This window comes from Henckelia pumila, chromosome 4 (assembly GCF_033568475.1).
Source record: "Henckelia pumila isolate YLH828 chromosome 4, ASM3356847v2, whole genome shotgun sequence".
NCBI classification, from domain to species: Eukaryota; Viridiplantae; Streptophyta; class Magnoliopsida; order Lamiales; family Gesneriaceae; genus Henckelia; species Henckelia pumila.
In genome coordinates, this window is record NC_133123.1 from 39442809 (window position 1) to 39465027 (window position 22219).

General features: G+C 34.4%; 2 protein-coding genes across 2 annotated transcripts; both read left to right on the plus strand.

The window, feature by feature from the left end:
* Window positions 1-5154: 5154 nt before the first annotated feature.
* Window positions 5155-7327, plus strand: LOC140866278 (salicylate carboxymethyltransferase). Its single transcript, XM_073271239.1, has 4 exons — window positions 5155-5327; window positions 5774-6190; window positions 6328-6588; window positions 6755-7327. The coding sequence occupies exons 1-4, from the start codon at window positions 5253-5255 to the stop codon at window positions 7112-7114; spliced, it is 1113 nt and encodes a 370-aa protein (XP_073127340.1). The 5' UTR covers window positions 5155-5252; the 3' UTR covers window positions 7115-7327.
* Window positions 7328-7910: 583 nt separating this feature from the next.
* On the plus strand, window positions 7911-20606 carry LOC140863234 (protein MICRORCHIDIA 2-like). Its single transcript, XM_073266520.1, has 18 exons — window positions 7911-8269; window positions 8383-8457; window positions 8725-8759; window positions 9844-9922; window positions 10025-10114; window positions 12128-12203; window positions 12658-12736; window positions 12857-12985; window positions 15733-15831; window positions 15924-16031; window positions 16528-16677; window positions 17571-17663; window positions 18102-18153; window positions 18228-18339; window positions 18618-18738; window positions 18943-19016; window positions 19818-19860; window positions 20014-20606. The coding sequence occupies exons 1-18, from the start codon at window positions 7963-7965 to the stop codon at window positions 20122-20124; spliced, it is 1833 nt and encodes a 610-aa protein (XP_073122621.1). The 5' UTR covers window positions 7911-7962; the 3' UTR covers window positions 20125-20606.
* Window positions 20607-22219: the final 1613 nt, after the last annotated feature.

The window sequence follows — 22219 nt, forward strand, 5'->3', positions numbered from 1 at the left end:
CATTTTCATTACTATTTTTCAACCATGGTTATTACTTATTAACATGGATATTTTTTTTATGTGCATATATATATTTCAAAAAAATATGCATAAATTTGTTCAATCATTTTAAAAATAAATTATTAATATTTTAAAATTTTTTATAAAAAAAAAACGCCAAAATGGTGCCTAGAACCGCCTGCACGATACCTAGACCTCCTAGATGGTCAATTTTTTCAACGCCGCCTAGAGCCACCGATTTTGTAAGTTTAATGTTCTGAAAAAATAATGGAAAATTATTTTTTTGGTCCTGTAAGTTTGTCACTTTGCGATTTTGGTCCTCTATATTTTCACATTTCAGTTTTAGTCTGCTATCTTTATTTTTTTGGAAAATTTTAGTCTTTTTTTCGATGTGGTGCTGCCACGCTGATGTGGCACCAATGCAGCGCTGATGTGGAGTTGACGTGTAAAGTGTCACGTAAGCATTTTCGAATAAAAAGGACTGAAATTGCCAAAAATTGTAACATGCGGGACTAAAACTGAAATATGAAAACATAAAGGACCGAAATCGCAAAGTGACAAACATACATGATCAAAATTGCAGTTTTCTCAATAAATAATCACTAACTTAAATATTATTTAAAATAATTAATAATAATGTTAAAAATATATGCATGCTAGTGAGTGTGTCTATATATATATATATATATATATATATATATATATATATATATTGACTGGGTTTAACAACATATTTAAAATGAAATAGCAATTCTATCTGTTTTTTTTTGGGTCTCGGAATACTTGATTTTGGTTTGTTTGAAAATAATTTCAAATGATTTAATAGTTAATTTGAAACCCATTTTATAACATGGATGATGCTAAAGGTACAACGAAATTTGTACATCAAATCTTAATTACAATACAAAAAATTCAATACAATAATTTAATATATATATCAAAATCTCACGATATATTAAGTACAAAATCTCACAATAAAATATCAAAATCTTAGAATATTATTTTTATAAATATCGTTGTTCATGATATTTCTTGTATTAAAGAGAAAACAAATACAATTCAATAACCAACTCCTTGGCTCGAAGTGTCAAATCACAAATGTACATGTGTGTGCGAAACATTTTTACGTACCAGTGTTAATTAAGAGTTTGAATTAATTACGCAATACTCAGCTCTCTTACTCGTACATCCTTTTGTCGTTGCAAAATGTTTCCCACGATATTACTGATAAAATAATGTGCATCAGTACTTTTCTTTTTCTAAAAAAATAAAATATATAGGAAACTATACATAATGTGCAGCAAATTTCAATTATTGTTTGATTTTGCAGTTCAATTATATTGTTCTCATGTATTAATTTGCACAATTAATTAACTTTTATACACGGCTTGCATGAGCACCATTAAATCATTATTTGAGTACCTCTTGTCCCGCAAAGGTTAGAAAAGAATTAAACATGGTTTTATAACGGATTACAATATATTTTTATAGCAACTTCATTATATTAATTATTTTCGTAAAATGAGCTCGACGACGAAACTATTGCTGTAAAAGTCTATTAAATATACAGTCACTCTTGCGCATAGACCTGAGGTGGGCGCCGGCGTGACTAATATCTTTCGAGCTAGGTTTCACATTAGGATCAATCGTTCATGATCAATAATTCCAAGGACGTGTTTCTATCTGATGTCTATATTTTCACTTGGAGCTAACAAAAATCCAACCTCAAATACAAGATTGCACTGATTGTCTGATTCACCAAAAAAAATTGAACCATTCATGATATGAGAAATATTATATTTTTACCAGATAATTTTTTAATAACTAATTAAAACAGTTAAAAAATCGTAATATTTCCAATAACTTTATTTTATAATAATTTAATATATTTAATATTTTATTAGAAAGAATTAAAAAATATGTACATATTTGTTCTGTAAAATATTTAAAAATTATAATTACATTTTTTTGAATTATTTAAATTTCAAATTTTAAGAAATATATATCGATTAGTATTGCAAAATTTGTAGTTTCTACATATTATTTTAGTAAAAGTGTAAAGCAACATGATGTTATATTTGAAAGAAAAAAAGGAAGAAATTTCAATATATTTATTTAGAAAACATAAGATATAATATTTTTTAAAAAAATTTATTTTAGGTTAATATCTACATCTATACTATAAATTAAGTAAGAGCAAGTGGTCTCTTTGACTTTTTGTATGGGCACCATCTTCATTTTTGCCCTTAAATATTTATGTAATTATGAATATGCCATTTTCATTATTATTTTTTTCATTTCATGAATATTTATTTACGAAAATACAATTTTTAATCTAACTATTTATTATAATAACTTTTTTATATTTTTAATTAAAAAAATAGACAATAAAAGATACGCAACGCGTGCATTCGGGTAATAGTTATTTATTGGACACGCATTCGGGTACTAGTTATTTATTGAACAAAAAACACCTTAGTTGGTCTCTTGGTATATTCAACCTTAAATAACAAAAAAAACCCACAAATTATCAAATTGAAAAAAATTAAATGACATATCATATTAAATTCAAACACTTTTAAAAACAAATATTATATTACATACACATAACACATAATTTTGTTAGCAAAATTATATTACACACGCAATGTATGTACATTGCCGCTAGTATATCTTGGTGAAAAAATTAGTTATCAAAAGGCACTCGTCACTATTGTTGCATTGGCTCAATCAATCGTGTGTACACATGCATGATGTCCCCATGTATACATAATCTTATGATAATTCACATTGAACCATCATTGTCAGGCACCGAAAGGTTGGTTTAGGCATTGCGTCAGCACCCGCAGAGTACAATTATTTTTTCGCTAATTTATAATTCAGTCTTTAAACCTAAACTTAAATCAGTGATCAGTTCCTGTCAGAAAAAAACTTTGTTTAAACTTAATGGACCCACATGTTTTGTTTCGGATGAAATTCGATACAAAACATGAAAAATATGGTACAAGTACATGATATTTGGGTATCAAGTGTTTTAAATATGTTACTAATTTATGATTTTTGAGTACTCAAATATGTAAGTAAATATTGATATAATGACACATTTGTTTTCTTTATATGACAATCGGTACAAAATATTAGAAATACGGTACTAATATATGAGATTTTGAGTATCAAATGTGTTAGATCTGGTACAAATATATGATTTTCGAGTACTAAAAAAATATTGATATTAATAACACATTTATCTTATTTGGAAGGAAATCAGTACAAAACATTGAAAATATGGTACTCATATATGATATTTGAGTACCCAATGTGTTAGATCTGTTACAAATATATGATTTTTGAATACTCAAACATATGTTGCAAGTTCACATTAATAACGATGTTTATATTTTATACTCAAAATCTTATTTTTTGTACTCGATCTTGAACAATTAGTGCTCAAATATCATGTATTTGTACCATATTTTCAATGTTTTGTACTCAATTTTATCCGAAAAAATAATGTGGGCCCAGGGAGTGCAAACAAATTTTTTTTCTGACAAGGAACTGATTCTTAATTTGACTTTTGGTTTAGAGACTGAACACCAATTCACCCTTATTTTTTTATAGCAACTACTTTGTATTGGTTTTTTAAGCCAAAATTATTAATTTAAGATGCTAAATTAAAGGTATCAAAATGGACTAGGCCCATGACCCATCAGGCTGGCCCGTTTAAGTCTTAACCCACCAAATGACGGTTTGGTCTGCCCCGCCCTGTCTAATAGTGTGTTACGGTGGGTTATGGGTCAGCCAAACCCAACCCGTCAATATACATGTAAGTCTGTCGGGTTGGCCCATGCACCCTGCCACCTAAAACAGGACAGATGGGTTGGGTTGATGTTTTTCCAACCCACCTAGAAGGTGGGCCATCCAGCCATGCCTAATGATGAGTTGCAATGGGTTATGAACCGGCTCGTTCCGCTAGTCCGTTTTGACAACTCTAGAATCTAGATGCTATAGAGTCTAATGTGACCTCTAATAAATAATTTTAAACTTTCATTTTTAAACAAAGGACAAGGTACCACAATCATGAATTAAAAAAAAATATTTTTTTGGTCTATTAACTTGTCCATTTTTTTTGTTTTGATCCATTAACTTTTCAAATTTTGGTTTAGGTATACTAACTTTTAGTCTTCGGTTATTTTGGCCCAACTGCTAATGTGACACCAGAATATACTGACATGACATCGGAAAATGATGATGTGGTACCGAAAAAATGCTGACGTGTCTAGCTGTCATGTCAGCAATTAGACCAAAATTTTTGAAAATTAAAAGTTAGTATACCAAAACCAAAACCTCATTAAAAAAATAATGGAAAGATGGGTTTTATCCTACACGATTACAGCTTCTTCATAATTTTGGTTGTCTATGTAGTCAAATTCCTATTTTAATTGTGCATCTTTCAATTTTCAGCATATTTAAATTTTAATCATTTTTATACACATTAATGTCATGAGGTCACAATAGAGCCGTCAATTTAGGTTAGGCCCGTCGGATCGGCCCGCCACACAATTTAAGTGAGTTGGGTTGAAAAACCCAACTAAAGGTGAGCGTAGGTGGGCCAACCCGCCTAGGCCCGCGACCCGCGCGGGTTAGCCCGCCGCTGGCCTGAAGAATTATTAATTTATTTTTATTTTTATTGTGATATATGTATTTTTTAATGAAAGTTGTAATTTTTTTGTATTAATTACTTTATATAAAATTTACACATATGAAATTAATAATTAAAATTTTTTATTAATATATTTTTTATTAATACTTATTTATGAAATAAAATTTATAATTAATTATAATAATTTTTATTTATAGTTAGTCAACCCGCGGGCCGGTCCGCCTAATCCGCAACCCATCTTGGATTGAGTTGAGTTGGATTGAGGATTTTCAGCCCGTCGGGATGGTGGGCCGGCCCACCCTCAACCGCCAAAAAGTGGGTTTTTGGTAAACCAGCTCGCCCCGCCATGAGTTGCCCGTCTGACCGCTCTAGTGACCTCTAGCGCCTCGTAGCCACGGAACTAAAACAATTATAATTGGAAAACCACAAACGATGCTCGCTATATATAGATTGTCCGTGCATGGAATATCCACCTATAAATAACCCACTCTCGTCCTCCTTTGGACACAGTCTGCCAAAAACGAAAGAAATTAAAATTGTATAGAGAAATCACACACACACACGCACATATATATATATTGGTTGGTCAATAATGGAAGTAAAGCAAGTGCTTCACATGAATGGAGGTTTGGTGGCGACCAGTTACGCTAATAACTCCTTGCTTCAGGTACAGTATCATCTGTCGTGTACCCTTTTCTCTATAAATTTCAAATAAAAATTACCTTCTTAATTTTAGTACACAACTTCATTGAGCAATATAACTACTTTTTTTGGTTTATATATAAAATTTATTACATTTTTTTGCAATAATATATAACTTATCACGTTAAGTTCAAGCACACCTCAACTTTAATTCCTGGATATATCCGCACGTACTTGAATTCATCCATGTTTTGCCATATGAACCACATAATTTAATTGATGATACTCAAAATATTTGGTATTAAAACCATTTCCAATATCGCAGATCATAAGTAAATATAGCGTGACGATTGTTGTCCAACAAATTAATAGTACCCGACCAACATTCGAGTACCTCAGTGTAAAATACACTAGATTTATTGTATTCAAATAGCTTGTGATATATATTAATTTTGGAATGCATGAGTGCAGAGAAAGGTGATATCCATGACAAAGCCAATAACAGATGAAGCCATAACTGAACTTTACATTAGTATGAATGCCCCCAAGGACTTGTGCATGGCTGAATTGGGTTGTTCCAGTGGACCAAATACAATGGCTGTGGCGACGGAGCTCGTCAAAACCGTCCGCGAATTATGCCGGGCACTAGGCCAGCAGCCTCCTGAGTTTCGGATACATTTGAATGATCTGAATGGGAATGACTTCAACTCCATTTTACGGGACCATTTGCCCAAGTTTCAACTGGAGTTACGAGACGAAAGGAGTCGCGGCGGCCGAGTCAGTCCATGCTTTGTGTCTGCGGTCCCTGGATCCTTTTACGGCAGACTTTTTGCTTCAAACACTCTGCATTTTATCCATTCCTCTTATAGTCTTATGTGGCTTTCCAAGGTTAATTAGTGGAACACGTACATTTCATTCCAAATTTGGTTCGATTCGGAATATCCTCATACTAGAGTCACAAGTCTAGACATATCATCCCTTGATATAATATAATTCCAGTTGTTTTTGTTTTTGTTTTTAATCAGATTCCAAAAGAGGTGGAATTGCTGAACAAAGATAATATTTACATGGCAAGTGCAAGCCCGCGGCAGGTGATCCACGCATACTACAATCAATTTCGAAACGATTTTTCGACTTTTCTCCGGTGCCGTTCGGAGGAAGTAGTCTCCGGTACTGGACGAATGGTGTTAACTGTTCTGGGAAGGAGAAGTGAGGATGCTCGTAGCAAGGAGTGCTGCTATATTTGGGAGCTTTTGGCCCTCGCTCTCAAACAAATGGTAGCTGAGGTATATCCTATAAATATAAATATAATATATTATATATGTTTTTGTACGTAAATTCAAACATATATATGGACTATAGAAATACGCAAGCAATTAAGTTGAATTAAAACATGCAATTAATCTTATATATTCAAGTACCATAATAAAAAAAAAATATACGTACATGTAGGGGGTGATAGAAGAAGAAAAGCTGCATTCTTTCAACATCCCTCAGTACACACCATCCCCTACAGAAGTGAAGGAGGAGGTCGAAAAGGAAGGTAGCTTCGGCATCAACCACCTCGAGACGTCGGAAATCTCGTGGGCCGCTTGGGGCAAAGGCTTCCATGCCGCCGCCGCCGCCGAGCCTGATGGGAACAACGTGAGCGGTTGCATGAGATCCGTGGCGGAACCGTTGTTGTCTGAACGTTTCGGAGAATCCGTAATGGATCAAATATTTGACAAGTACAGCAAAATTCTTTGTGATCGCTTGGCTAAGGGAGAGGAGCCAAAATTTGTCAATGTCACTGTCTCCATGACGAGGAAGTAATTAATTAAAATGTGGACTATTATAATTATCGGAATAAATTCGGTGTGTGATGTACGCATTTCTTTGATGGTGTTCACTTTCTTTCCTGTATGTTGAGTATCTTTTAAAATGTACTGTTTTGTCCAAATATTGAAGGGAAAATTATGATGAAATCGAACTGAATACACGTTTGTATATATTTTAATTTCTTATGTAGCAAAATTAGAAATTTGCACATGAAATGAAGTTGAGGAATGGCTAGCTAACGATTACACTTTGTCTCTAGGAATTAATGATCTCTTCCACATGAGAAGGAAAAAAAGATATTGGTGGTTTAGGTTATTTCTTCTCCAAATTTTTATCATATTTAAATGATTTTAGTATTGTAATTTGTGTTTTAGTCATTTAGAGATAAGGTATTGACGGCTTCCATTATCTTCTTGCTAGCAAATTAATACCACCGCTTTTAGTTTTGGATCTTTCAAAGAGATCAAAATTTTCATTTTTCATAATTATACAAAAATCATGCTATTAAATATTATGTCTTATTTAATTTTTTAAATATAAAAAATATACCAAATATTTTACAAAAAAATGTGTCTAATATATATTATTCATATTTAACTGAATTGACTACTAGTAATAATATAGTAACTTTATTTTTTTTTATTTTCGAAGATTTGTTATAATTGAGTTTTTTAATCGAGACTAATTTTATTTCTTTTTAAGCCAGACTAATTTTATTTCTTGTCAAAAGTTTCAAGATGAAAAAAATAATTTTCCTAAAAATTAATTTAATTTTTTTTAAAAAAAAGTGGCGCAACAAACATAACCTCGATTTCAAGCAGTTCGATGCAAAATTCCACAAAATGCTGCCCAGACAGAACAAGCAAATACCCAACACCGCCGATATAATCGATATCGACAGCAGCGACGATGAGTCCGGCAATGGCGTAGGCGGCGGACACGGTGGAGGAGTTTATGGTGGGCAAAACGCTAACGGTGCTAAACCATCAAACGTAGTGGGATTGCAAACCAAGGAACGTCTCATTAATCAGTCTCCACCCGTGATCCGTAGCAGCGCCTCTGAGGCCAAATATCGGCCTCTAGACTCTCGAAGTTTCTGGAAAGCAGGAGATTATGAAGTTGGCCCAACTAAATTTACTTCAGTTCAAGGTCAATTCTGTTTAAATTTGGTTTCTTTTTGCCTGTATTATTATTTTATTAACTTCTTCCTTATTTCTGTGAAATAAATTTTGGGGCCTTGTGGTGTGTATCGTGCACTGCAGGTGATCTGGAACATGCACGTGTGCATCCCAAGTTTCTGCATTCAAACGCTACTTCTCACAAATGGGCATTCGGAGGTAGTTGCCTAATTGAGGCTTATCTTTTGTTGGAGTGTTACCATTTTTAAGAGTAATCAACTTGCAGAGTGTGTGTATATTTCATCTATGCGCGAGGCACAACTGTGATTCCCTGCTTTCTCCCCAATTTGTGTACTATTAGGAGATTTTAATGGTCTAGTGCTACTAGAGACAGACCAATATCTGACACTTCTATAGAAATACGAGGAAACAAAACATGGCGACTAATTATGAGGGATATTCTAACATATCAATTCTTTGTTGCAGCCATTGCCGAACTCTTGGACAATGCAGTTGATGAGGTAACCATATTCATCATCGTGCTCTAACGTTACCATGTTTTCCAATCAATTTTTGAATGAAATGATATAAATTACATATAATTATGAGGCTATGACCAACTTAGCATGAATGCTAATGGGAGGGCCTTGAAATATTTTTGTGGTGGTTATCTTGTCAGGTATAATGATTACTTATGTGCCTCTTGTTCTTGTTTTATTTTGTTACAAGACATGTTTTGGCGGTCTTGCTTTGTGCTTATGGAGCAAATTTGTGTTGTAATAATCCTCTCTAATTTCATCTCTTATTTCTTGTACGACTGATAACTGTTTTTAAAACTTGCCAATGTGACTAGAATCATCATGCAAGCTTCTAATCTGCAATGACTAGAGAGTAGAATATATACTTTAAGTTAGAAATGGGAAACATACAGGTGCATTTACTTTTGGATGTAGCACTTAAGATCTTTTAGCATGTGTAAGCATCTACTTGCTTCCTCGAGTTCAAAGGCTCTTTGTATTGGACATTATATCGCATGGTGGTCTTTTAATATCTTTTTTTCTTCGGAAAATCAATTTACTGATCTTATAGAATGGCCCGAAAACCTAACAACATCTCTTAAATCGTTTTTGTCTGGTGCTTCAGGTAAGCATGTTTTAACAATTGGCTTTAGGTTTTGTCTTCATAATTGAGGTCTGTAATATGTATTTAATTTTTTGCTATTTTGTGATGTTTGGGCTTTATTGAACTTTGGACAGCATGACAATGGCACACATAATAAGTTATATGTTCGTGATGTTGCCTCTAGTCTGGCAAAATCGGTAGAGTTGTATTGAGTTGATGACAAAACATATGCTCTCTAAATTAGAGTTGTAAGCATTAGTTGGAGTCTGAAATAAGCTATTGGAGGTATTTCTTATCACTGCATTGAACACATGCTGTGAAATTGGTGTTGGTTTAGGTATGATCGTTGTAAGGATTTCCGTGTCGTTGAATATCTAGAGCTTCACTAACTGAATTGAGCAACCATACAAGAACTGGATTGAATTAAAAAGTTTTCAATAAGTTGGGTTTATACAATTTATTTCGTTTCTATTTGTAATCCAGACTGGCAATGGTGCAACTTTTGTGAAGGTTGACCGAACGTATAATACAAAGGACAATTCTCCTGCCTTACTTTTTCAAGGTACTGATCATTCCAGTTTTAACTTCACGTATTGGTTATTTGGTTTGATCATTGACGTGTTTCTCAAATTTCGGATTTAAAGTATTTCAGCATCTTTTTCAGATGACGGGGGTGGAATGGGTCCAGAAAGCATGCGGAAGTGCATGAGCTTGGGATATTCTTCAAAGACATCAAACACCACCATTGGACAATGTAATGTTGCTTGTTCTGCAAATCCCTTCCAGTTACTTTATTCAATGTTATATTTATGTGTATGCCCGTACCAATTTCTCAGCTCTTATTTGTGCAAATATATGCCAACTAATATTCCTACTAAGGTTCGACTTGGTTCTCTGACGCTGTGGGCTTTTGTCCTCTTTCTTTGTCTTCACGAATTGTGAGTGTGCATCCTGTTTTTGTGTTTCACACGATCAATATTCATCAAAGCATTATTTTATGAACTATAATCTCTGTTCATGATATAATCGTTGATTTTGGATCAGTTCAGGAATCTTAAATATTTTTAAATTTTGTGTACTAATGATTTTTTATGCCCATAATTTGTGATAATGTTTATCATAAACATCATAACTCTCAAGTCAGAACCAAGCATTTGGGACACTAACCCCATGATAAAAATAGAGTTAAAGTGCTTTTCCAAAGGACATTACGCCAAATGACAAGTGATGCTGGCCAAAAGTGGAAGACCCAAGATCCGTGATTCCAATTTTGCCCTCCCATAGAACTGGTCGCAGGTTCCTCTGATCTTGCCTCACCAATCGTATGCCCCATGCAAAACACTCATTGCCAAAGAGCGAGCAAAGCACAGTATGAAATGACAAACAACAGTCCCATATGTTTCCCAATTCCTCACTTTAGTCAATTAGCCTACATGGCAAAAATCTCTGGGAAACGAAGGTTCGATGAGCATACTTAAATGAATCAATGATGCAACAATGTATCTGACTATCTGTGATATTCAATTACTCATGAATAGCTAGAAAATTCCCAAGCATCATTATTCACAGAATTTCTGTAACTTCATACTTGCGTTAATATGTAGCCTACAGTGCATAGAACATCACTCCGAGTTTAGATGGTCAAGGATAGTTAAGTGTAGAGGACGATGTGCTAGAGAGGAGGAAATGTGCTGGTGTCTATCCCTAAAGCTTTTGAAAGTTGGCTATGGTTGAAAAGTGACACATATTATACTTATATTTTTCAAATCCTGGCAAAAAAGGCTTTTAAAATGATCTGCAAGCAGGACAACAGAGTTATGCCATTTCCATGGCAGGTGCATGATAGTTTGAGAAACAAAACCCTAGAGACAAGGCCCCATAATCATCTCCATATCACTTCCTTGTATCCTACTGGTTGTGCTACAAACCTCCCTTACCCTCGTGCATGCACCTTTGTGGTTGGACGAAGTACACCACCATGGACCCGTGGCACGTCCATGCTGATCTGTGGCACGCCTCTGACACGGATCCATAGACCCATGCCAAGTCCATGGCACGTCCGTGATGCTCCAGTGGCCAATACATCCGAGATACAACTTTCCACATGTATAAGTGTACAAATCTATGAGAATAAGCTATCCTGTTTGAATAACCTCCAGTTTGAACTTCTTTTTAGTGGATGTTACTCTCTGTTAAGATGCCTTCTGTTTGGACTTGACCTATGGCTTAGTCAACTGACATTACATAAGTAAATCAAGTGGCTCTAGTTTTCAAAGCAAACCCTGTGCCAAATTCTTCTTTTATACTAGGATTTTGGCTTCATTTGCCGCTTATTTACTAAAGATTGCAGTTAAGGTTATCTAATCAGTGAATTTCGTATCAACTGAGCTAGTTGGACGAGGAAAGTATTTTGCTGTAAGGTAGATTAGAAATCTCTGAAATTTTTAAGTCTTTTAGATTCTAATCTTCACCATGGAAAATGGGACCTCATATGGCTTTTTTCGTTCTTTGTATTTGTCCTATTTTCTTGTATTGTTTTGTCTCCATTTCCAATGGTCTTTGGAAAACTTTCCCTAAACAAATTTATAGATTATTTGCAGTTAGTGAGGATTCCTAGTTAAATAGTGAAATACATGCATTACTGATCTGCCGTTGATGAGTCTATCAAAGCAATAATTAAGTGTTATTTGTAAATAATTTGCAAGAGTTAGATTGCTAGCCTATTCATATCTCCTGACATCTAAAGCCGTATGTTTTCTCATGCTAGATGGTAATGGGTTCAAAACAAGTACCATGCGACTAGGAGCTGATGCCATTGTTTTTAGTCGTGCATCGCGATCGAGGTAATATCTTTCTTTCAATAAGTCCTGGAGTTATTTCATTATCTCTTGGCATAATCAAACATGACACAGCCACTCTTCATTTAGTTGTTGAGTCAAGTCCATCATACTGACATTTATACGTGGAGTTATTATCAGTTTATGTTTTAAGAACTTTCAGTCTTATTCTAAAATATCTGTGTGTATGTAAATGACTTGATGCCTTGGCCATCTGTATGTGTGAGAAATATGGCAATGTACAATAGAAGTGGGAAAGAAAACAATATCAAGTTCATTGAATTTTGGGGTTAATTTGTTTTCTCATCATGTTTGGGTGTGTTCTTATTTCCGATTTCCGAGGACATTAATCACATCAGTATCTTGTTGTGTCACCATATAACACACGATCATGTTAGTTCGATTTCTCTGCATTTGACTTGATATGTTTTTTACTTGAGTTTGCACTTATATCCTTCAGTCGAACCACTCAAAGTGTCGGTCTTTTGTCCTACACATTTTTACGGAGAACAAGACAAGATGACGTAATTGTTCCAATGGTAAACTCTTGATTCTGAATATCCTAAGTTTTCCTTTCGCTGTGATATACAGTTTTCAATAACATGACATTGAATTGTTCAAGTATTTCTCATACTTTGAGATGGAATTATGTATTGCAGATTGATTTTGATATCTCAGATAATTGCGCACAGCCTATATTCTATAGTTCCAAGGAGGATTGGTCCACAAACTTGAGTACCATCCTTGAATGGTCTCCATTTGCAACAAAAGATGATCTTATGCTGCAGGTTAACTTTACAATGAATTGCAAGATTCTCTGATTCATATTTTTTTGATTTTTTTCATTTTTGTTGTCCGTGTTGCGGTGTTATTGCTTATCCAAAGCCACTGTCAAGTTTCAATGTTGTTTTTTATATGTTTGGTGCAATTATTTCTAGCTGCATTACATGCTGATGTTTTTAGCATATAATTTAATATTTTATATTCCATGTAACCTAGCAACTGCTTACTTACTCAGCCTTAATCTTGTATTTTTAGTGAGTTTAGACTTTGTACTGGTACATTTTCTCTGTAACTCCCTTTCACCACAACCCGATCCCATGGGTTTAATTTGTTGTAGCTCCGGCAGAGGCCAAAAGGCATTTGACTGAAGCAAATGGAGGCACTAGAGCAGAAGAATGGATGCTAAATCAGACAAAATGAGTTGGGCCATAACCATTAAATTCATTTCCTGAATATCTGAGTTCATAGGAACCATAATTTAATTCTGAGAATACCTTTTTCTGACATTCGTATGATGGAATGTGCCTATTGCCAGACCAGCTGCCAATTGCCATAAGTCATGACCTCTCTCTACTCTTAGGGATCTTCATTATCTAAAAAATGTTAGGCAAATTAGTAAGTAAAAAAAATAAGGCATACTGAGTGGAAACGAAATTCGTATTATTACTGAGTACAATCGTAACAAGTTAAACAAAAATATTAAAAGTTCAAAAATTCGGATCTATTACCACAGTTTTGTTCCTGGTTAATTTCATCCCAGCAGTAACACATTGAGAATGTACAATCTTATTCTGCCAATACAGAGTCTTATTTAATCGGAGTAACGGCCGTCATGGGTCGAATGCATGGCTTTACCCCCATCGATATGTGTTTCTATAAATATACATCTGAGATGTCATACTTCCTGAATTCAGTTCCCTAAAAGGCTTCAACATAAAATTTGTTGTGATGACTAAGCACAGATATGATACAATAGAAGATAATGGAATATGAACTGTATTATATTGATTGAAATCGAGAATTGCAATGATAAAACCCAGAGACAAGCTCTGTACAAGAGTATTCATGCACCCGCACCCCTAGGCAGGCCCTAGCTATGCTAGTCACCCAGTTGCTCAGTGAGCAAAATAGCATAATGCAGTAGCCAACTCGTCACCTCACTCTTTATTCCTCCCTTCCCTACGTGCCCTCCCTCTTAAGGTTGTAGAATAAACCTTTCTGGTAATGGCCTCTCTTCCCCACGTGCCTTCCCTCTCAACGTTGTATAATAAACCTTTACGGTAATGGCCCCTCTCTATTAATTTCTTGGCCCTTTTCCTCTAAGCCCATAACAAAATTCATATTTGCAATTCAAAAGATTTTTTGCACTATCCAATTTATGTTTATGAAAGAGTTGTGTGTTCTGAAAATGGAGTATATCAAATCACACATGGGGTACAAGATCTTACTGAAGGCATTTTCATGCTAAAAGATATGAAATTTTAATCAAGAATTGATGGGATATGCTTGTAATTTTCTTCCTGATTTCTGATTATTCTATTCTGAAAAAAATTCCCTTTCTTACCAAACTTTTAAACTGCATATGAGTGTACTAAAGCTTAGAATTGGCAGGAACGAAAGTTGGTGTTAACCTTTCTTTTTATAGCTGAAAACCCGACTCTAATATCCTTATGTCTGAAGAATCGGGTTGTCACCCTACGGCATTTATGAAACACCTACCAATAAAACTGACAAATTCACCCCTATGGTCACAGGGTGGTGCCACGGCAGCTTAGGTTTTATGGAAAATCACCTGTCCCTCTTTTATACCTTTGAAAAGATTTACCGACTCTGAGGTTTCCATATCACCCGGGGGTACACTGTTCTCATTCAGCCAATTGGTCACGGCTATTTCCGCTCCTCCAGAGGGTATACTGAGCTTCCTCTTTCTGAAACACCTAGGATCGTGGGCCACAAGTATCTACTGTTTATATTGCCTGCTGTCGCCTTCTGTTTCCTTTTATATGTCACTCCAGGTTTCTTTACCTCTTTTGGACTTCTTTCTACCCGTTTCTGTTTTCACTACCTAGTCAGTTCTTGGTTCGATGGTTGTTGCCCAACTGGCGGTTGATCTTTAAATGGCAGTATGACGAATGCTTGGACGAGAGGTGAAATAGATCTCTCTTCCACATCCGCTAAGAGGATATGCAGGATTCAGGGCGTCAACAAGAGATGAATTTTTAATTATCTTTATTATTTATTCCTCACACCCCGATCATCTTCGTGGGGAAACAAATACTGTACCTTGGATTTGTTGGTTACCCACCTACTGAGAAATGAGGTTGAGACAATTACAAATAATGGCATTATTTTCTGAAACTTAGTTGCTTGTATTGAGTGGTGTTTTTCTTTGTATGTGATGTACCTATTGGATTATTTGTTTGTCTGACCTTTGTTCGAAATACAAGGTGTTACTTGTTCTCCATCTTTGATTTTTTTTCCTTCAATTTGTTTTTCTATTTGGAATATCATTAAGAATCTTCACCTCCTGCTCTAAATATTCAATCACATACACGGAGTTTTTGGCACTCAAATATGATGTGATATTCTGGAAATTTCCGAAGGTTCTAATACTTATCCACTTAATTGTGGAGTATTTAAATGAATATGGTGCTGAGGAAGTTGCACACAGTCTTAAACCGGCATTTTCCTCATTATTATGTCATATATGTGCTTTTGTTGTTTCACCTCTATTTTTATCAACTTATTCCAGTTCGATGATATTGGTTCTCACGGAACAAAGATAATAATATTTAATCTCTGGATGAACGATGAAGGCATTTATGAATTATGTTTTGATGATGATGATGAGGTAAACCAATTTCTTTTTTCAGTTTGATGATGGTTTTGCAGTTTGCAACTGGATTTGGTTCTTTTATATTGTTTTTTTGTTCATTAATTCAGGATATAAGGCTGAGAGACGAAGCTAGTCAGGGAACTAAGTCCAAAACGCACAAGAGAGTACTTGAATTGCAATCTCATATCTCTTACAGGATGCGTTACTCATTAAGGGTGGGCACTTTTATTATGGTTTTTCAGTTATGTTTTTAAAACTTCTTGTGTTTTCGCCTGTTGGATATCATCAGAATTTTCTTTTAAGCCTGAATTGTCAAGCCTTTTCGGACTTACATTTAGAAAATATAATATAATTTGATAGCTGTTCTTTTAATTAATCTTTTTTGCCAGTTAGCATAACTATGCTTTACACTTTAATGTATTTTTTAAGTTCCATTGCTTTACATTACCTCAAAGGTTTAATTCTCCATTATGTTTGATTTCTAAACCTTCATTTCTCTTGGCACACCGGAAGTTTTCAACTGTTGTACCACATTTTGCAGAGCGTTTCCATACTGTTTACTAATGTATTGTTCCCGATGCGTCAGTATTTATGCATTACATGCATGCTGCTAAACAAAAAATGGACGTCTCTGGAGCTTGTTCTCTTTGTTTATTTGCGCCAATTTATTTACTAAACTGATATAAACTGTGTTAACATATACTTTCCCAGGCATATGCATCCATATTGTATCTCAAAAAGTTTATGAACTTCAAAATAATTTTAAGAGGGACACCCGTCGAGCAGTACATTATTGCAGATGACTTGAAACACTCAAAGGTATTCATATACAGGCCAATTTCTGTTGCGACATCAAAAGAGGTATGGCGTCATCATCTTTTACAATGTTGAAGATATAGTATCAGTTGTAGAGAACCCGAAAGAGGTTTTATTTTGGCTACTAGCTGCTACTTGTGTAATTTAAAATTGGATGTCTGGACAGGAAAATGAAGTGTCTTTCTTTAGAACGTTATCTAAAGTTGTTAAATCAAATTTTACTGGATTTTTGTTTTATTTAGCATTGCCTATTTTCTGTTTCTCAATGACTTGTCTAGAAGCAATCATAATAGTGCTAACAGTTTATGCAAATTGAGTCCATTAAAAAAATGTTAAACTGGCCTTTTCAAATCTTTCTATGTCGATATGAACCATGAAATCATTTCAGTCTGCCGTTGCACTGGCCACCATGGATGATTCTGTGTTAATTTTTAGTCCAATTTATAATGTCTTATCGTCTACACATGCTTTGATGGTGTTTTTGCTGCTGCTGGTTGATGAGTTTCAAGGGGATCATAAACCCCTGGATTCATGGCGGTGCTCCAGTTATGTGAACTGAACTGGAATATGCTTATGGCCCAAGGGTAATGGGGTATAATTAGGTGTACGACTTTAAGGGGATTTTGAAAGGAGGGAAAATTCAAATTACGAGGATGATGGATTGTCAAATTGTTGGTCAATTTTTTTCTTCGTCTGTGGAGAGCGAGAATTGAACTTCCTAATTTACCCCTATGATTTTAATTCTCTATGGCTATACAACCATTTGGAGATCATATTTTAAATTACAATTAATATATGAAACATTTGCGGCAAGTGTTTTTTTACATAAAAGATGCAAAAATATGATTTTGTTCTTTCTTGTTGATGGAAGTACTTGTTAATTGTTTGTTTAGCTAAATATTTAGAAATCATACCGAATTATCACATGGATGGTGTAGGTGATCGTGGAGACCACCATTGGTTTCATCAAGGAAGCACCTGCACTTGGAGTATGTGGATTCAATGTATACCATAAAAACCGTCTCATCAGGGTATGGTATGTTAATAAGTGGAAGATTATTCTTATAACTTTTTATCTTTTACATAGTGTATATATATATGTATGTGTATGTATGCATATAGAGTTTGGATATGCTATCCACCCACCGTGCCCACCATTGAGGTGTCACTCATCTATTTGCTGTACAATTCATCACATCCAATAGGTGAGTGCCACCTCAATGGTGGGCACGGTGAGTGGGCACGTTGTCTGTATGTATATATCTGTATGTATGTATGTATGTGACTGATAATTTTTAATCAGGCTGTGGTGAGAATTAGTATCTGCAATAAAATAATTCTTTGGTAGAAAGTTCAAACTCTCTGAGCTAACAAGAAGTCTTATTGTAAATTCCAACTCTGAACATAAAATTGGTGGGTGCCATTGATGTTTTGATTCTTTATTATTTAATTTTTCTAACTTGTAACAGCCCTACTGGAAAGTGACTGCAGATGGTAGTTCCAAAGGACATGGTGTTGTTGGTATGCTAGTATATCTAAAATTACTCATCACATTTTCTCCTCCGAGTACTCTGCAACTAACTTTTGGCATCCAGGAGTTCTCGAGGCAAATTTCATAGAACCAGCACATGACAAACAAGATTTTGAGAGATCATCTCTATTTCTTAAGCTGGAGTCGAGGTTGAAACAAATGGTTGTGGACTTCTGGTACCCATCTTTCCTTTACTTTGTACACCGTAAATGGCAAAGCCATGGCAAGTGCACCTTCTAATGGACTCCTGAAATGTGTTTTGTGCTTGGTGGATTTCCCTGATCTTCAAGATTTTCCCTCCTCTCTGTGTTTGTTGGAACATGCTTGCTTAGTCATCATTAGTTTCGACTGTTACCATCTCCTTTTCCATGTGTTTAGATTATTTCAATTCTTTTTATATTAATGGTTTCACGCAGTTGTAATCTATGTTAACTTATTTGTTATGATAACACAGGAAGGGTCACTGTCACTTGATAGGACACCTACCTGATGGCACACGGAGGAACGACTTCAAAAAACAATCAGACGCTCAGGTGGATACCGATCTCGCTGCAAATCTGCAGCGATCCAGCGAGGTAAGTGGAAAAATATATTGTTGTCTTGGTATTTGAAAGTTTGTATACTTGAGCAGATTGTGTAATGGATTAATGAGTAGCACTCATTGTTGTGGACATGTACATACACCACGTCCACTGGACCACTACGGTGGTGATTTACTCAATTTTAGAGATACCTTGCCTTTTATGTTGCCTATCACTGTTCTATTCGACTGATTGCAGGGTTCTGTTCTGGAAACACCTATGGATGCATCACTTGATCAGATATGTGAAGAGAACATTCAGTTGGTCATGAGGTAACTATGAGGATCATATAGATAGGCTGGCTGGTATTAGAAGTTCTATTATGTACGTGTATTTCTCAAGTCAAGGGTGTCCTTTCATGCAGCTTAATAATCATTTTTGGCTTGCCTGTCCACTTAATAATAATGTTGATTATGTTGCTACAAGTCAGTCTGGTAGGTCTTGAGTAAGAAATTATGATAATATTTTCTCTAAGGACGATGAGTTGAAAAGCGTCAAAGCTAATCCCACTGCATCTGTTGTGTAGAACTGCAACTTGTTTGTGAACTATCGCAGACTGCCCATGTCCTCGACTCATCTTTCAAAGATGGGTTAAGTAACTTCAATATTGTTGTCAAATATTACAATCCTTAATTATTCGTCCATCCATAATAGCATTTTTATATTTGGTTACTGAAGTTATTCCAATTGAGTACAAACCTGCTTTCAAAAAATAAAAAATAAAAAATAAAAAATTGAGTACAAACCTAGCATTATGACTCCTAGAAATTTATTGTCTTTTGGATAGTCACACCCTTGCTTATTTTGCTGCCTAGAATTCTGGTCAATGATCACCATAGCATTTTCTCAAATAAGAACAGTCTCCTTTCGATCGTTGATGGCATCATCTTTCCAATCTTCCCTCAACCTCTCTTATGAAAGCATGTTGATTTTCTTCATCACCTCTGTTCTTGATTTATTATATTCGGGCCATTTGAGGTCACTAACATGTGTTTGTTTTGTGTGTCATTATAGTTTACCAACTTGGATTCTTTAGGGGCCTAATATTATTCAACTTTGAACTTTCCCAACAGGTGTGAGGAGCACATCCAAAAGGAAGCTGAACTGAAAAGGACGGTAATTATTTAGTTTCCATTATGCATCATCAGTTTATTAGCAGCTAGATAAAATATATTAGTCGTGACAGAAAATGCTTGTACACTTGAGTTTATTTCATAACACACAGATAAAATAACGAGTTTATATCTGTTGTGATGAAATATAAATTAGATTGGGGAACTGGAGACCGAGTTGGAGGAAATCAGAAACAAGTGTGCTAGACTATCGGCTCATTTGGGGATTCAGAGGAGGCAAGTACTCCTGTCGAGTAATGGATCATAAGACGTAATTGCGATTGTTCTCATGGATATATATAGCATTCTGTCAATGATGCAAGAAACTGTACATACGCCACGGATTTATGAGAACCGATTAAACTTTTGAATTTTCTTTCCGAGTTTCAATTGATTTTGTTAGGGCTTCAGATGAGGTGAATTACGCATTGCTCGGTAAACTTTGCCAATTGTGTGGTAGTAAGCATGCCATATTCTTTAAAATCATTTTGATTGGTGTGCTGAACAAGGGATGGACAAAGTGCCTACACTTATTGGAGGTGTGTTCATGTTGTTTCATCAAATGATCGTCACGAGCATTGGGAAGACATCAATCTATTAAAAACTTGGAAGCAAAGAAAAATGGCTCGAAATAGTAATTTTATTGGAATATGTACGATAACAAAAAACCAAAACTTATCCATAGTGTGCGACCAAGGCAACCTCGTTCGGAAGAAAGAGGTGCGAAAATTGTAATTTTAGTAATGCATTTTTTTTATTATGATGATATGATATTGCATTTTGTAAAAATTTTAGTTTTAATAATATGTTATACCTTGTCGTCTTCCATAATTTTATTTTTAGTATAAAACGTCGTGATACTTGATGCATTCAATGCAACATTAACGTACGGTATCACGTAAAGAAGGTTAAAATAGCAAAAAAATCAAATGATATAGTATCGAGATTGAAATTTGATAATAAGAATGACTAAATTGCAAATGTACATTGTTAAAAAATTGTAGAGGCATAAATATACAGTCGTAATTGTAATTTTCTAAAAACGAGTTTAACTCTTGTAATCAACCAAATTTAATCAAATTATACTCTTAAATTAAATATACATTTAACCGACATATATTCCCTACTTTCAAACACATTACACACTAGGTGAAGGGTTGTAATTTTAACAAATCGTCAATTGGAAGAAAACACAATTTATTAGCGTAATGACACAATGATTTCAAATGCTAGTATAAATACTCCCACATGCTTGGATTAACCCTATCTAGAGGCTAGCTAGAGCTACGTTGAACCACCGAGTGATAATAAAGAAAACCAATTTGTTTTTTTAAAATATATTATATTATATATTTTTTGAAAGGAATTATATATATATATAACAAATCATGTTTATAATATAATATAATATAATATATTTTTTAAAAAACAAACAAATTGGTTGTCTTTATTATCACTCGTATGTATATATATAGAACTTTAATTTATGTTCCGAAATAACCCAAATAACTATATTGGCATTTGAGTCCCATCATTCGCATAACATAAAATTTAGCCTACAATCATAGCCTAAACCCAATTTGCAGCGTTTATTTATAATATTATTAAATTTGGTGAACTTATCAATGACTAATCATGAAGCTAAATAATTGCACAAAAATCCATGTTCTTCCTATATATATGTATTAATTACTTCGGCCTCTCTGTATATATAGGTAGCTTAGCTTTGTGAGGTTGACATGCATGTAATTAAATGGAGACAAATGTCTTCGTAATTAAGAAAATATATGGCCAATGAGTGGTTTCATTGTTTCAAGAAAAGCTGATATACTTTAATCAACTATTTCACATAGAATACTTGGACTAAAATCATAAAAGCAATCAAAGAGAAACCTGAAGAAATAAAATTAGATAGCTTAAACATGACGAGAGTCACGAGACCAAAATAGGGTTAGAAAAGAATCGAGACGATTTATGAGCTTTTAAAAGTTAAGTTATTTTTTCTTGATTAGCATCAAAACTATAAAATTATGCGCCAATTTCATCAATTGGTTTTGAATATATATGTTTGCTTTATGGTTCAAGCTAAAAACGAGCTCAAACTAATTCATTTCTTAAGCATCTATCAATTAATTGCTTTAAAATTTTAACTTGGAGAAAATAAAAATGTGAATATTTTCTTAGCTTGATTTATTTCATTCACGTATGCGGAATTTAATCATAAAATTGGGATATAATAATGTTTGGAAATGCAAAAGAATGGTAGGAGGGAAACCCTTTTCTTCTTTTTGTTGCTCGAGGAAAATTGAAATCTTGGATACGAGGAAAAGTGTAAAATATGTTGTGTTGTTTGTTTATTTGGC